Here is a 15,900-nt window from a genome sequence, read left to right as displayed (position 1 = left end):
TCATGTCTAACAGCGCATCAACCCAGGGATCATATTCATATACATATATAGACACAATCTTACAAATACGTACGGTGTCTCTTTCTCTCCCTACACCCCCAAAAGTAAAAAAAAAACAATTTAAGACGAAATAACATCTATCCATCCAAAGAGCTATTGAGACTTGGATTCTACATCGAGGACAATGTTAGTGTTAGGGTTCGGGTACATTTCGTTGTAGGTATATACCCAACCTGTTCCAATGTGGCTGAACCTTACTTTTATATCCCTTGTCTTTTTTGTGTTGTTTTATTTGGTAATTATGTAGTTATATTTTAATTAGTTTTGCTTAGAGGGCTGTTTCTATGTTAATATGGTCTGTACTTGATTGCACCGTATTGTAATGCCATTTTGTTTGTTAATAAAGTTTTTGAAAAAACAAGAACGTAACTTCCTGATGACGAACCGGAACCGGAAGAGGGCGAAGTTATGGCGCTGGGCACAATGAATTACGTGAGAAACATCAGTCCGTATAGCTCCCCCAGCTCCTAGGGGACAAATCCTGCATATTTACACACTCCTATGCTTTGCTAGTTCGTGGTTTATCCACAAAGGTAAGACAATTTCTCCGTAGTTTGTGAGCTAGCTAGAAAATTAACCCCAAAGGAGATAGAAAATAGGGGCGCTTGACGAATAAAGCGGCTGCTGCTCTTGGATATGTACCACAATTTAAAATAAGCATAAGCATAAGCAATAATAAAATAAAAAAATAAGCTAAGCAAGCTTACTTGCTCCAAACGATGCTTTGTTTGTTCTCACGAGCTAAATGACAGCCTTTGGAATCGTAGGCATTAGTCAAATTCATAGTATCCTGTTGCTGTTTCTTATAGATCAGAAATGTTCGAAGTGCGGCTCTGGGACTCTCGGCTGACCTCAGCTTGTGTTTGTTTTCATAGGCCCTGCCATATTCTATTTAAAATCCATTCAATATTGATAATAATATTCAGTACAACATCAATTGATGCTCGCCAGAGGAGGATGAGTGCAGAGGCAGCAGACCGCGTCGCTGCTGTGACGAGCAGCCGGCCTAGTACGCCGCTACAGACTTCCTGGTTTGAGTTCCTCCTGGACGGCGCCTTGCTGGAGAAGCACCTGCAGAAGTCCAACGCAGGTCAGGTGAAGCCCAAGACCAGCCCAGAAATGTTCATTATTATGACATCATGATGATACCGGTGTGCTTGGTCAGACCCAACACCCGTGCAGCTCATCGTTCAGTTCCTGGAGCAGGCGTCCAAACCATCTGTGAACGAGCAGAATCAAGTGCAGCCTCCGGCTGACAACCGGCGGAACCGCACCTTGAAGCTGCTGGCTCTGAAGGTGGCTGCGTACATGAAGTGGGACCTGGATGTGCTGGAGAAAGGGTGTGTTTTGGAAATAAGATGTTATGTAAGAGCAAAGAGTGACGTGTACTTACCTCCTTTCATCAGCTTGAGCATCCCCGTGTTGAACATGCTCCTCAACGAGCTCCTGTGTGTGAGCAAAGTGCCGCCGGGGGTGAAACATGTGGACCTGGACCTGTCTTCCCTGCCGCCGACCACAGCCATGGCTGTCCTCATCTACAACCGCTGGTGAGTCAAAACGGCAACAGGCGTCAAACAGATTTCAAGCTGACAGTGCGTTCAAAAGGGCCATCAGGACCATCGTGCTGAGCAGCTTTCCTGAGAAGCAAGCCAAACCGGGACCGCATCAGATGAACATGCAAGTTTTATTTCATTAGCGCAAAGTCACTTTAGAGCTGTTTGTGAAAAGGTTTTGTTGTGCCTCGCTGCAGGTTGAATGTCGTACAGCAGGAAAAAGAGATGACTGACAACATCCTCAGTGTGGTGAGAGAACTTCCAACACGCAGGGCTTAAAGTATTCCGGCACCGTGCCGGATCTCTGGCGTTCTAATATGACCAACGAAAAAAGAAAAAACTCTGCTGCACGTGGACAAACACAAACTCATTGTAGCCATGCGCTAGGGCTGAATGCAGCTATTGCCAAACGCCCCCCCCCCCCAAACCGCTACTGTCCAATCCTACGATTATGCTGCGTTCAAGACAACTCGGGGAAAGGTGTATGTATATTAGTTTATATTAGTTTATTTATTTATTTAGGGGGGGGTCGGTTTTTTTTTTTTTTTACTTAAACCCCGAAGACGTGTTTGCGCCATGGACTTCAGTGTCGTGTATGGCGTTGGCGTCCTGATAGTCAGCCGTGTCTGCCATTTGTGTCCAGCTGAAGGAGCAGGCCAGCGACTCCATCAGCGTCCTGACGGGGGCGTTGCGGCTGAAGAAGGACTTCTACGTGCACACCATGAGGACACTTGACATGCTGGCTGCGGACACCGCCGCCGCCAACGGCGAGACGGAGTCCTCCACGGCTGGACTCCGCATCAGCGGCAACGAGCTGCACTGCCAGGTCGGTTGTCACCCGCCTGCTCGACCCTGCCGTGTCCCATGCTTTCAGCTGAGCTTTTTGTTTTTTTTTTAGGTTCACTACGACTTGGGGGCCATTTCCTTCCAGCAGGGCTGCACGGACCAGCCGGCCTTTGAGAAAGCCAGAGACCACTTCAGGCAGACGAAGGAACTCTTGAAGAAGGTAGACGCTCGCCTTTGCTCTTTGTAAATACAAAAAAGCGGGGCACAGCAGTCAAGTATAAAAAGTTAGACATTAAAAACGGATTTAAACTGGTGGGTTTTTACTTGTTTTTTGAAGGTGGGAGGGTCGGGGCAAGCATGGAGTGAATGGGGCAAAGAGTTCCGGAGGGTGGGGGCAACGATGGCTCTGGCTCCCCACGTTTGGAGCTTGGTCTTACAGGGGAGTACCAGGAGGTTGGAGTCTGAGGAGCGAAGGGGACGCGGGGGATTGTGTGGATGGAGGAGGTCTGTGAGGTGTGTGTGTGGGGGGGTCAAATTGTGGAGAGCTTTGTAGGTGATGAAAAGGATGTTGAAATGGACATGTTGGGGGACGGGAAGCCAGTGGAGGTTTTTAAGGACAGGGGTAATGTGTTTGCAGGAGCGGATGGAGTTGGGGAGGCGGGCAGCGGAGTTGTCAATATATTGCAGTTTGTTGAGGGTTTAGGATGGTGTACCGTAGACAGTACTGTTGCAGTAGTCCATTCTGGACGTGATAATGTATGGATCAGGGGTTCAGTGGCAGAGAATGGAAGTGATGGACGGAGTCGGCCTATGTTCTTAAGATGAAAAAATGCAGTCCGGGTTAATTGTTTGATGTGGGGTTCAAATGAAAGACTAGGGTCTAGGGTCGAGGAGGATACCCAGGTTGGGGATGAGAGGGGTTTTATATGGTCATATCGTGATACATACTAAAAATATCCTGATATGTGCTAAGGTCCACATCGCCCAACCCTACTTCCTGCTACATCTTCTTCTTGTCTGGGAGAGCAGGTGCGTGAGAATGGGTTTGAGCAAGGGTGTGACGGGCCACCATAAATATACTGAGCAAAGAACACTGTGGTCAGAGCTAGATGAGCTGCTGGGTCCAGTAAAATAATAAATAAATAAATAAAGGAGGACTTTCTTTCAGTTTGTTCCTGACATTTTGATTGTGCCGACACCTTCGTTGGCTGTCTGGGGATACATGGTGGTCATCTCCAACTATTCATTCCATTGCATGCTCCTTGTCTTGGTCTGTCAAGCTGGACTCTGCAGTCCACGTCCACCTGGATGAGAAGCGACTGGCGGGTTATTGGAACGCCTGCAAAGCTCTGACGGGCGACTGCGACTCGTGCGACTCGCAGACGACCCACTACGACCAGATCAACATGATGATCAGCGCTGGCAGCTACCAGGTGGGTGTGTGCTTCTGGACGCCGCAAGGCACGTTTACAGTCCAGTTTGCACTCTCGCAGGCGGTGGTGGAAGCGTTCATCAAGGACAACGCCAGCCGCAGTTTGCCAAAGCACTTCAGGCACTCCGTTCTCAGAGAGTTCTTGCACAAGGCCCAACAAGGGTGTGAGCCACACGTCCATGCAGACTACATGGGATTGTTCCATAGCAGTGACACCTATCTGTGCAGGGAGGCGGGCCTGGATGAGGTTTGCCACAAGTTGTGTATCTGCAATGCCGTGCGTGACGCTCTTGAAGAAGAAGTCCTCAGCGTGCGCTTCCAGCAGCTGCTCCTGAAGCCCAGTAAACTTCTGGTGGACTTCATTTTGGAGGTAGTCCTGCACTCTTCTGTGGCTGAGGAGCGAGAGCCAATTCAAATATGCACCTCTTTCTGCAGGTGTGCACGCGAGCATTGGAGAAAGAGCGTTCATCAGAAAGCTCCAGGAGGAACATGGCGACGTTCATGCGGTGAGTTGATGGGAGCAATGCTGGGCTTTTTCTGAAGTTGTCCAACACAAACCCACCCTGGTCTCGCAGCACTCTGTGTGAAAGCCTGGAGGATATGTCTCTGCTGTTTTTGGTGTCCTCTCACAAACTCTTCATGGAGTTGCTGAAGGAGGAGGAGAGGAAGTTGCTACTGGAGCAGATGAGGAAGAGGTCTGCCACAGTCAACCTCAGCGCCAAGCCCCTGCCCTCCTTCTACGACATCCCAGGTAACCGCCGAATCCTCATGCGCACATCTACACACGCTGATACGTTGTTCCTCTGCAGCGTCGGCGAGTGTGTGCATCGGGCAGTTGGAGCAGCAGCTCATCCTGTCCTTAGAACCTCGCAGGATCAGGCAGATCCTCAACGAGCTCCACGACATTGCAGATCGACCCTTCTGGAGGGTGAACAGCAAGGTGGAAGCTGGGCTGCGTTTGATGGACCTGGGAAACGAAAGCATTGCGGCATGAAAGCTTCGCTCTTCTTTCAGTGGGAGGTTCCTCCAGACTACATCAACGTGATCCTGGCCATCAAAGACAACTTGACCAAGGACCTGGTCTACATCCTCATGGCCAAAGGCCTTCACTGCATATCCGTAAAGGTGAGATCATATGAATCATTTGCGTTTCATGCATTACACTGGAGATTCCTGAACTAAAGGTCCACCTTTTGGGGGGATGGTGGTGGTGCGGGTGTTTAGGACTTCCTGCATGCACGCCAGCTCTTCTCGGCCTGCCTGGAGCTGGTGACGGAGTTCTCCCCGCGGCTGAGGCAGGTGATGCTGAATGAGATGCTGCTGCTGGAGGTGCGCGCCCACGAGACGGCGGCGGCCGAAGGCTGCAAGGAGCGGCCGCCACCCGACCTGGTCAGCAGAGTGAGGGGCTACCTGGAGATGAGGATCCATGGTCAGTTTGATCAGGGCGACGGCAGCTAGCATGCGCACGTGCCACCTTCAGGTGTGTGACTTGTCTTGTGTGCAGATCTGCCTCTGCGTCAGGTGGTGGGGGAGGAGTGCGTGGCCTTCATGTTGAACTGGAGGGAGAACGACTACCTGACCCTGCAGGTGCCGTCCTCTGCCGTCATCAACAATCCGTACATCAAGGTAACCGCACCTTGCTCATCACGTGCACTGACTTTCCAATAAGCACGCCATGGTTGCTGTTTCTTTACCTTTAGCTGGGCCAGCTCTTGGCGTCCACGTGCAAAGAGCTCCCAGGTCCTAAAGAGAGCCGGCGCACTGCCAAGGAGCTTTGGGACGTGGTGGTGCAGATCTGCAGCGTCTCCATCCAACACAAGAGGAGCAACGAGGGCCGAGTGGGCCTCATCAAGCACCGGGAGTCCTCCATGGGCATCCTGCTCAGGTGCCGTCACTCTTATGTCATCACGTCTGTGCTCACCAATCTTCTCATTCTGACACCTTGTCCATTCAGGAGTAAACTCATCACTTTTGCCACCAAGATCAGAGTGAGTACATGACATGAAGGATTCACGTGCTCCATGCATCATCTTCATCTTCATGGTTTTCTTCCCAGGAGCCGCTGGTGCTGACCACCCTCATCTCGCTTTTTGTGAGGCTCCACTGCATTGTGAGGGTACGTCCTCCACTTCCTGCTGCTCCGCTCACTCCATGAGCACCTCTGTAACTTCCCGGTGGTCTCTCCCTCATCAGGACGACATTGTCAACGAAGTGACGGCCGAGCATCTCTCCATATGGCCGTCCTCTCTCCCAAAGTAAGCTCTGACCTCATCTTCCCCCTGCGCCCGCCCCGCCCCGTGCCGGTGAAAATGTGTGTACGTGTGCAGCATCCAGGCGGTGGACGTGGAGGCCGTGGCGGTGACGGTGAAAGAGCTGGTGACCTACGCCCTCACGCTAAACCCCAACAACCAGTCGTGGCTCATCACACAGGCCGACATCTACTTTGGTAGGTCCCTTTTTAGCAGGCCACATACGGGATTCCACATGCGTTCCACATGCGTTCCACATGCGTTCCACATGCGTTTCACATGCGTTTCAAGAAGGGCCATGTGAGTAAAGTGCATATTGGCTTTGTGATGGAGGGTACTGTCCATGATTATTATCACCTTGCCTCTTTCCTTTAATTGTTTACTGTTTTTGACTTGTTAAAACCACTTTATTGACGTAGTGACTTTTGTATTTTTTCATATTATAACTTTTTCCCAAAAATGACAACTGTGTTTGGTGTTTCATAATATTTAGACTCAACAAATTCCAATAATAAATCTATCATAAAGAATGTTTGTTGATATTAGGATCTTGTGAGGCTCAGCGTGTTAGGTTGAGGAGGAGGGGGAGACGGCTGCTGCTTGGCGAACACGCTGCAGCGTGCTCAGCATGCAGATGATGATAATAAAATCCTGGCCATCAAGGACTTCAATGACCATAACGCTTCTGAACTTTTTAGAACCTCAAGAGCAGATATTCCAGGGGAGAGTTCCATGTTTTTCTTGTTGAAAGCGGAAATAGGTGTCAATGTGGGAAGTCAATATGTCATTAATATCAATAAAATATACTTTTCTTCCCTGCAGTGACCAACCAGTACTCGGCAGCACTCAACTTTTACCTCCAGGCCGGCGCCGTGGCCTCGGACTTCTTCACTAAAGTCGTCCCGCCTGATGTTTACACAGACCAGGTGGGTGCTTTGCCTTCCTTGCCTGCTGCCGCTCCTCATCACGCCACCTCCGCCCAGCAGGTGCTGAAGAGGATGATCAAGTGCTGCTCCATGATGAACTGCCACACTCAGGTCTGCCTCATCGCTCTACACCACTTCCCCTTTCTGCTACGCAACGCCTGCATCTTCCCTCCTCTTAGGTCGCCGTCCTGTGCCAGTTTCTGAGAGAAGTGGACTACATGACGGCCTTCAAAGCTCTCCAAGAGCAGAGCAGGTGCATCCAGACACATCCTCTTATGTCGTGCTGCGTGTTAACGTGTGTGACTTTGACGCAGCCACGACGCCATGGACTCCTTGTACGACTACATCTGGGACGTCACCATCCTGGAGTACCTCACACGTATCCTTCCTCTTACTGGAACGCTCAACTTGTCACCACCTTGTGTGCCTCGTACCTTGACAGAACGTAGATATTCATCACAAGCGTGGCGAAGCGGAAAAGAGGCAAATAGCGGTGAGATGCTCCCCTCGCATTCATTTCCTAATTCCTTTTTTTGTGATATCTGGGATGTTACACACAACTCTCCACTAACTTGCATCAGCACCACAGAAGAAAGTTTGTTTGTCTGTCTGAACGTATGTCTTTTGCTTTGAAGATAAAAGCCATCGGCCAGACGGAGTTGAACACCAGCAATCCAGAGGAAGTCCTGCAGTTGGCAGCACAGAAGCGGAAGAAGAGGTTCTTGCAGGCCATGGCCAAGCTCTATTTCTAACCACCTGATCAGGACTTCATCAGGGCAACAGAATGTGCTAGAAAATAAAGTTGTTTTTTGTACCCTCGGGGCTATTTTTTTTTTGCCTGAAAATAACGGCCACATTGGGGAAAAGAGTTCTACGTGAAATGCAGACAGACATGCATTTCAGATGTCATTAGCCCCATTAGTCATGCGTTTGTAACTTGCCTGGTAGAGCTGCCCCTGCATTCTGCCCCAGCTCCAACCATGGTTCGCAGAATGACAGTCAAGAGCACTCGCCATCGAGCTGTCAAGTCAATTCCCAGCACCACTCTGAATCTACAGTACATGCGAAAGTGGTAAAAACTTGTCAAGTATTAGTACGGTGAACTTTTGATGCAATTTCTTGGAACAGTCCATCTGCATTAGGTTGACTTGGGAGCTGGAGTCTACCCCAGCCTCACGGCAATCGCTTTTGTGTCCAAATATTGGTCAGGAGGGGGCACACTAGAACAGCAACTTTGCCTCCATTCTACAAGGTTGCTCTGCAAAGTGCACAAAGAAAGTTAGAAAAAAGAGAGGGGGCATTGGGGGTGTGGGAGCCTGAGGACACGACCCCTTTGCACTGTTGTCTGCACTGAAGTGAATGATGTAAAACTAATTGTTCTCCATAAAATGAGGTGGAGATAATATACGGATGTCCACAGGGTGTCGCCACTGAGTAGTGGCCAAACAAAAATGGATGCTGACAATGGATAAAAATCATTAAAGGGAGCCCTATTATGCTCATTTATGCCATATTATGCCCTTTTGTATTGAGTTGTGTGCTCCTATAGAGCAGCTACACACCATAACCCACACAGAGATCTTTCTAGATCTTTCTTCCAGAATCTGCATCTATTTCAGCTGGATTTCCAAAATGCTCTGGTTGGTTACACTCCCAAGACAAAAACATTACAGCGGAACGGGGAAGAGGATAGGCCTGTGGCTTGTACCTGGGCATGCCCTTATAAGAAAGTCCGGCGCAATGTCACAGGGAGCCAGTCTTACAAAAAAACTAATTTAAAACTTCTTTCTGGGCTCACTTCCAAATGCGTAAAACTCGTTATCTGAGACTTTGCCATGGTGAAACATGAGAATACAGCATTCCAACTACATTTCTAGGTCAGAAAAGTGGCAAAAGCATCATAGGGTACTTTAAAGAATTTATTTAAAGGCAAAAAATCACAAGAAGAAATGCAAAAGCTGGCTGAGAAATTGATGAAAATCAAAACAAAAATTACTCTAGTGTTACAGTAACATCCATCCATCCATTTTCTGTACCGCTTATCCTCACGAGGGTTGCTAGCATGCTGGAGCCTATCCCAGCTGTCTTCGGGCGAGAGGCGGGGTACACCCTGGACTGGTGGATAGCCAATCCCAGGGCACATATAGACAAACAACCATTCCCGCCCACATTCATACTAATTGCAGTCGGCAATTACCAAAAGTGCAAAAACAATTATGAGAAGGAAAGCAATATTGGATAGAATCATTTTAGAATATGTACGTAATTTCATTGGGGTTTTTTTTGGCACTCAAAAGCACCACCTAGCAGATGGGGATGTCTTCAGAGCAGCAGGCCACGGCGTAGATGACGCTGACTAGGCACAGGCTGCCGGGCGTCACCGGGGTGCTGGACCCGAAGATGCTGTCGTCCGGGATGGTTGGCCAGGTGGCATTGGTGGGGGAGGGAGGCGTTTCTTTGATGGAGAAAGACCGTGACTGAGCGCTCCAGTCGTTCAGCATGAAAACCATTGTCAGGTTCTCACCTGCAGGAGAGAAGGGGTGTGGGTTACCTGCGGTCACTTATGGCGAGGGTGGGGGGTGTTGACCTACCACTGGTGAGGATGGACAGGTCGGTGAAGTTGGCCCTGCACCCGCTGAACAAGATGGTGGTGTTTCCCTGCAGGCCGTCCATGTCGTTGCCATCAGAGTCCTTCAGCTTGGCTGTGACCGTGAGGGTGGTCACGCCCACCGAGATGCAGTCACCCTAGAAACGGCAGCAGAGGTCAATTAAGGTTACACCCTGAAATAGGGCTCAGATATCTATTTTAATATCTATTTTAAAAAATATTGCCATTTCCTTTCACGCATAATACCAAAAATAAGCATATTTAAGCATTTAATAGTGCTTTATTTATTACTTCCTTATTTTCTGTGCCATAGCTATCCCCTAAGCAAGTGTGCAGCTGTGGATGTTCATCTTGTTACGTTTGGAGCTTGCCGCTTGCGCCATGGTTGGCACAACAGGCGCAGCTCTTAGCTTTGAGCACCCCAAATGCCAAATATACTATGCCAAATGATGGTATATCCTCGCAGAGATACTACACAGGGGTGGAGAGGCTGCATAGCGGGAATGAACAGCAAAAAAGACAGTATAAAGGTTGCTGGTGAAAGACGGCATCACCCATGTTTACCGTCTGGTGACGTGGGTAACGTGAGATGGAAGCGCTAACAGCGCTAAACCGGCTGCAGAGACTACTTGTGCAACATTGAAGATTAAACATTATATTTAACTTTTTCTATATTTATAAAAGAGACAATACTCTTGTATTTCAGTGGCTATTTTTACATTTGAATACAACTTTGCACACATATTTGGCTTTGACTTTTTTGTCTAAATTCAGTTTATGGAAAAAATATTGACATATATTATATATCGATATTCTACCTTAAAATATCGGGATAGGAGTTTTCCTCCATATGGCCCAGCCCTAACCTGAAAGAAGTTTGGGATGGCTCAAAACACTCGGTTTCAAAAAGCATGGTAAAACTGCCCCTTTGTGATGTCACAGAGGGGCGGACTTCCTTCTATGGTTCATAATTAGGAAGCACTATTGGAGTGTGACCAATCACAGCGGAGTGGGCATGCCCGCAGGCGGGCTGTGGGTGGAATGAATAAAAAAAAAACTCAAAGGAAATGCAGCTAGAAACGTGCAGATTCTGCAAAATCTAAAATGTTTTGTGTGGGTTATTGTTTGTAGCTGTGCTTGTGCTTTTTCCAGAAATGACTTTCTTCAGATTACTGATTGGCTAAAATGTCCAATAAGGGGCGGCTGCACCACTTGCTGCTGTGGCATGCAAATATGATACATTTTCTTACTCCGTGTTTTTTTTATGGTCATGAGGTCTTCACCTGCTTGTCCACCGCCATGACAATTGGCTGCTGGTACAGTAGACCCATGTACTGGCCCGCTATGGGCTCCTGGATCAGCAGCAGGTTCTCCATGCTGGACACGTAGCTCACCTCTGGCTCTTCTCTCGTCACCTCAGCGGTTGCCACCTGGAATTCCATCCAGAAACGTTGGGGGACAGTGAAACACTCAAGCAGAAGCTGCACTGAAAAAAAATATTTTTTGGCCCTTTAATTATTACCTCAAATATTAATTTAAATTTTACAGGGATTTATTATTTAACTCACTCTTTATTTAATGCCTTACTTGATGATTGTGTGTAACTTTGTATCCTCACATTTATATGTAAATTTGATCACTGACACCAAGTAATATTTATATAACTAATGTATTGATTTTACAACCTGATACCAGATAGTAAAATGTACTTGGGTAATAGCAGTAAACCTGGCCCCCTTGTGGCCATTCTGCGCATGCGTCAGAGGATCGTTAAAGTTCGAGGTCGCCATGTTTTCACGGGAAGACGGTGGAAGACGACATGGACGGTCGTTTAACAAGGAAATGCATCGATGTGGAGCCATATGGGTAGGTCATATGCGGACATATATCTGACTTTTTTCTGTCACCTTTCCTCATCTGTTTACGTCAGTGTTATAATATGAAATACTAGACGTTAGCATTAGCTTACCTTTAGCCTGCCAGCTAGCTAGCTATCAACTGCGAGCTTTGTGGAGGCGTTTTCGGTTGCAGAACAGGAGATTTCTATGTTTATTAAATCTGTAATGATTCATTCCTTATATATGTTATTTGATTATTTTGGCAGCAGCAGTGTCCTCAAAGCCATGGGAATCGCGTGTAGCTTAAACATTTGTTGAAGTATGCTAGCGACCTGAGTCTTGGGGATGCTGTCGGGGAGCGGGAGTTTTTGTACAGCAGCAGAGTTTGTTCAGACCCTGAAAATATATCAATAATGACTGAAACCAGCCTGGAAGGATTAGAAATGTTGGTGCAAGGTTAGTTCACCGCATCTGCGGTCATTTTAATGTCAAAAATATTGTACTTTTGTCATCCGTGTTCTACCAATGATCCAAGTATAACCAAATAAACGTTTGTTTTAATTTCACATATTGTAACACGTGATATTTTCATGATTTGTCACTACAATGTTGTTTATTCCACTTGTCAACAGCGTCTAAGAAGCAGAGTCCTCTCTGTGTGTAAAACAGCAGCAGTGTGTAAAACAAGACGCCTGACTGAGAAGGTAACATTACAATATTCCGTATATGGTTATTTGAATCTGTAAATGGCAGTTTAGCCTTTTGTTAAGTTTTATTGATTTAAAAGAGTTGGATAATGGAGTTCCTCAACAGTATCCCTTTGTGAGAAAAAAGATAGTTTTGTTTAGGTTAGGTTTCAAGACACAGATGAACAAATACTTGTGTTAAAAATTAAGTTGATTTTGAGTGTTTTCTTTAAAAAAAAATCAACCAATATTGTCAAGCAGCTTTGTAGTTTAGACTAATGTGCACGCAATCTGAAACCATTGTGATGATTTTAGATTTTGTATTGTTGCCATAATTGAAATAATTTCTCGATCTATTTCACAGAATATTGAAGGACGTTGACGCTCAAGAATTTGGTCTCAAAAGCTTAGACAAGGTAAGATCACTGTACAGCTGTTGAATGACACCAACATGGTTTAGTTATTCATTCATTCATCTTCTATGTCGCTTATCCTCACTAGGGTGGGGGTATGCTGGAGCCTATCCCAGCTGACTTCGGGCGAGAGGCGGTGTACACCCTGGACTGGTGGCCAGCCAATCCCAGGGCGCATATAGACAAACAACCATTCACACTCACATTCATACCTATGGACAATTTGGAGTCGCCAATTAACCTAGCATGTTTTTGGAATGTGGGAGGAAACCGGAGTACCCGGAGAAAACCCACGCACAGGGAGAACATGCAAACTCCACAGAGATGCAACGGAGAATCAAACCCAGGTCTTTGGTTTAGTTATGAAATGTTTAATTTATTTCACGGGTACCTCAACCTGTGGATGTGTTGTATTTTTGTGCACCGTAATCAAGTATGTCTTTCCTTTTGATGACCACATATATAAACGGCCCCTCTGCCAAATGTTTTCATTCAATGTGGCTGGCAAGTATAACTGATGTGTGGAAGGAGTACATGACACGTGTTGAACGATTTCACTGTTATTGTAAGTTAGGTTACAGTTCAGCACATTTTATTGTGTCTTTTAATTGTAATTATTTGCATAATTGTGAATGTAAAACAAATCTCCAATGATTTATAATGTTTTCTATGGTATTTCTAACCGCACTCATCACTGCTGGAAGTAAATACAGCGTTACTATTAACGGTAGTTCTGGTTTGAAAGAATGTTTTGCAGAAGATGTGTTAAGATAATTTCATTTAATTCAAAGGCCATCTTAAAAAAATACAACACAATCATATTAGAAAAGTGGTGTAGGTGGTAGCTTAAATCTCATGTAAATATTACTTATAAATTGCTCCAAATTAAGTAAGGGAAAACTAGTTAAACAATCCCGAAAAGTGAGTATTATATGGATTTTTAAGTAGATTCAAAGGTAGTTTTGAGTAAAATTTACTAGCAGAGTCCCTTTTGTGTCTGTGATAGTATATCTCAAGTAATGTTAAAGAGTATTTTTAATTAAAAAAATAATCCTTGCTGAGAAGTAAATTTTACTTGAATGTTTCCCAAGTAAAAGTTACTTAGGAATTGTGCGTGCAATTTGTTACCTAGCTTTTCTCAAGTAAATGGCACTCCAAATTTTTTGCAGTGGCGTGATCCAGCCTTACTTCATTCCATCCAGGGTCTGAGGGAGGAGGCGGGGGTGCCACGACGCCCATTGAGGACACGTTGAAGCCGATGGATTGGCCGAGGTTGCCGGAGACCGCCGCCTGACCCAGGTTATCTGCGATGTTCCGCAACAACTGGAAGTCCTCCTCGTCTGAGAGGACACAGGAAGGACTGTGAGTGGTCCTTCAATCCGGATCCAAAACAATTGCAGCCCCCGCTCACCTTCGGTGCTGTTGTTGACCTGCTGGACCGGCGGCTTCTTGATCTCTACCTCTACTGTCAAACCAGTGGATCTCTTCCTGCGCCGCGAGTCCTCCCGGAGGATTTTGGTGACCCGGATCATGTCCGAGGGCACTTTAAGGAATATGGCCAGGTTCTGGACCAGCTTGTCCCCAAAGAACTCGTTCTCTGTCATGGCGGGCAGCTCAAATGCGATAAAGAGGACTGGTGCAGTTCGTATCTCAACCGGTGCGGATCCTCTCACCAAGACTTTCAACATCTTGGACGTTGGATCGTAGAAGTTGGTGCCCACGGTGGCGTTCAGTGCTGGGACGTATTGACCTGGAGTCAAAAGATGGACTCTTTAAGCAATGTCCTTTGGTTTTGTGTTTAGAAAGACAGCCTGCACCTTCAAAGGTGGGTTTGCTGATGGTGTAGTCACTGTTGTCAGCATTCCACTTGGCGTTGGTGGGTGCGATCAGCTGGTGGTCCACGTACACATCCAACCTCTGTGGCTTGGAGTAGAAGACAGACACCAGGATGCTCTGCGGGGAAAGCAAAGGCTGACATGAATCCACCTGAGAAGTCAAGTAGGAAGCGTGGACGACTTCTGACCTCAGATGGCTCAGCATTGAGCATCATGAGGCGGAGTTTCTGAGGACTGACGCCAGTGAAGAAGATGTCAAAGGCGTGGTTGGTGGCCACGATGCTGTGGAAGAGCGACAACCTCTTTTGGCAGGTGTAGCCGGAACACCAACCATGGTCCTGCGGGCCTGCAAACGCCCACACATAACAGGATGAGACGCTCCCTTGGGCTGATTCGGATCAAGACGAGGTCCTACCGTTGATTAGGTCCACATAGCCTTGACCCAGCACAGCCACTGGGGAGAGACGTCTGGTCTCTGTGTCTGCATCCAGACTCTCGATGGCCAGCATCCTGTAGTTCAGTCCGAAACATTTGTAGGACTGCCAGGCGCTCACATAAGTGCAGTTTTCCCGGATCACGCCTGAGGACGGAGTCCGTAAAAGTCAGTCTGGACTGGACCGCAAGTCCTCCAGCCTCCAGACCTGTTTACCTTTGTGTGGGGCAATCTGCTCCACTGGGATGCGGCTCCCATTGGGGAAAGTCAGCATGACTTTGGGGATGCGATAGTCCCCCAGGCCCCAACGGCGATCTCCTTCCCACTCATATTCGGACTGCGGTATCACGGTTCCAACAGAACCCAGGAGGGAGCCATCCAAGTCCTTCAGGAAGCTTTTCTTCTTGCCATCGCAGGCCATGTCCACGCAGTCAGCCGGGTTGACTTTGCTAGAATACAAAGGACATTTAGAAAGAACCACCACTATCTGTTCCCAAACGTCGTCCGCTTTACCCCAGGTCGGCCCGGTGGATGAATACTTTGGCCTCCTCGGCGCTGTCAATCATCTTCAGGCCCCAAACCTGCACAGGGTGCTGCAAGTCTTCGTTCAAGGGGTTGGTGAGGAACATGACGTTGCTCTCGCTGGAACAGACATTTCTGAATCCCACAAATGTGGAATCTGGTTGGGGGAGGGTGGCGCAGTTTTATTGAATTCAAACCTTCTCTCTAATCTCAAACATCAAGTTTTGGACTCACTGACGACTTTCATCAGACCCTTGATGGCGATGTAGTTGTTGTTGATGTGATGAGGCTTTTTGGGAGCCGTGTTGTGCGCGGATCCAAACGTCGGCCAGCAGATCCCAGATCTGCCTCCTGGAGGGAGGAGACAAACACGACAGGCCACATTCAGAAATAGAACACATTTCGAAGTATGCGCTCCAAATAACGTCTTTATTCCACGAACTACATTAACAGTTGTGGCTGTAAGTAACCTCCCCATGCATTATTTTTATGAGCCCCACAAGATGGCAGTTTGACGTCATCATGAGCAGTCAGCATCCGGCAGGTTTATCTAGCCCTG

At 47.4% G+C, this 15,900-nt stretch overlaps 2 protein-coding genes and 1 long non-coding RNA gene across 5 annotated transcripts in view; 2 read left to right on the top strand and 1 right to left on the bottom strand.

The window, feature by feature from the left end:
- Window positions 1-445: 445 nt before the first annotated feature.
- ints8 (integrator complex subunit 8) lies at window positions 446-8,444 on the top strand. Of its 3 annotated transcripts, XM_058047340.2 has the most exons (28): window positions 446-593; window positions 936-1,150; window positions 1,226-1,400; window positions 1,467-1,607; window positions 1,666-1,737; window positions 1,811-1,862; window positions 2,257-2,439; window positions 2,512-2,619; window positions 3,680-3,832; window positions 3,893-3,993; window positions 4,060-4,201; window positions 4,267-4,337; window positions 4,407-4,582; window positions 4,641-4,771; window positions 4,846-4,956; window positions 5,056-5,260; window positions 5,336-5,457; window positions 5,532-5,716; window positions 5,786-5,819; window positions 5,888-5,947; window positions 6,025-6,086; window positions 6,159-6,277; window positions 6,903-7,006; window positions 7,067-7,117; window positions 7,186-7,259; window positions 7,321-7,385; window positions 7,456-7,499; window positions 7,642-8,443. In XM_058047340.2, the coding sequence occupies exons 2-28, from the start codon at window positions 1,018-1,020 to the stop codon at window positions 7,756-7,758; spliced, it is 2,991 nt and encodes a 996-aa protein (XP_057903323.2). In that variant the 5' UTR covers window positions 446-593; window positions 936-1,017; the 3' UTR covers window positions 7,759-8,443. The 3 variants fall into 3 exon arrangements, with proteins under 3 accessions (XP_057903323.2, XP_078647902.1, XP_078647901.1); XM_078791776.1 differs by having other exon boundaries at window positions 1,012-1,150; window positions 5,532-5,819; window positions 7,642-8,444; XM_078791775.1 differs by having other exon boundaries at window positions 5,532-5,819; window positions 7,642-8,444.
- Window positions 8,445-8,915: 471 nt separating this feature from the next.
- Window positions 8,916-15,900, bottom strand: part of pkhd1l1.1 (PKHD1 like 1, tandem duplicate 1) — a 31,175-nt gene continuing 24,190 nt past the window's right edge. Inside the window, exons 65-75 of the mRNA XM_058047251.2 lie at window positions 15,576-15,692; window positions 15,333-15,498; window positions 15,036-15,268; window positions 14,802-14,966; window positions 14,575-14,732; window positions 14,369-14,504; window positions 13,963-14,301; window positions 13,740-13,891; window positions 10,898-11,044; window positions 9,598-9,751; window positions 8,916-9,530 (exon numbers count right to left, since the gene is read on the bottom strand). Coding sequence (XP_057903234.2) covers window positions 9,310-9,530; window positions 9,598-9,751; window positions 10,898-11,044; window positions 13,740-13,891; window positions 13,963-14,301; window positions 14,369-14,504; window positions 14,575-14,732; window positions 14,802-14,966; window positions 15,036-15,268; window positions 15,333-15,498; window positions 15,576-15,692 — 1,988 coding nt within the window. The 3' untranslated portion in view covers window positions 8,916-9,309. The remainder of the gene's footprint in view (window positions 9,531-9,597; window positions 9,752-10,897; window positions 11,045-13,739; window positions 13,892-13,962; window positions 14,302-14,368; window positions 14,505-14,574; window positions 14,733-14,801; window positions 14,967-15,035; window positions 15,269-15,332; window positions 15,499-15,575; window positions 15,693-15,900) is intronic.
- Window positions 11,387-15,900, top strand: part of LOC131101864 (uncharacterized) — a 30,593-nt gene continuing 26,079 nt past the window's right edge. Inside the window, exons 1-5 of the long non-coding RNA XR_013627635.1 lie at window positions 11,387-11,480; window positions 12,085-12,156; window positions 12,503-12,554; window positions 12,640-12,898; window positions 13,721-13,913. This is a non-coding gene — a long non-coding RNA (uncharacterized LOC131101864). The remainder of the gene's footprint in view (window positions 11,481-12,084; window positions 12,157-12,502; window positions 12,555-12,639; window positions 12,899-13,720; window positions 13,914-15,900) is intronic.

Source organism: Doryrhamphus excisus, linkage group LG7 (assembly GCF_037039965.1).
Source record: "Doryrhamphus excisus strain RoL-2023G ecotype Guam linkage group LG7, RoL_Dexc_Guam_v1.1, whole genome shotgun sequence".
NCBI classification, from domain to species: domain Eukaryota; kingdom Metazoa; phylum Chordata; class Actinopteri; order Syngnathiformes; family Syngnathidae; genus Doryrhamphus; species Doryrhamphus excisus.
Note: the sequence above shows the minus strand (reverse complement) of the source record. Positions and strands in the feature narration are given on the sequence as shown.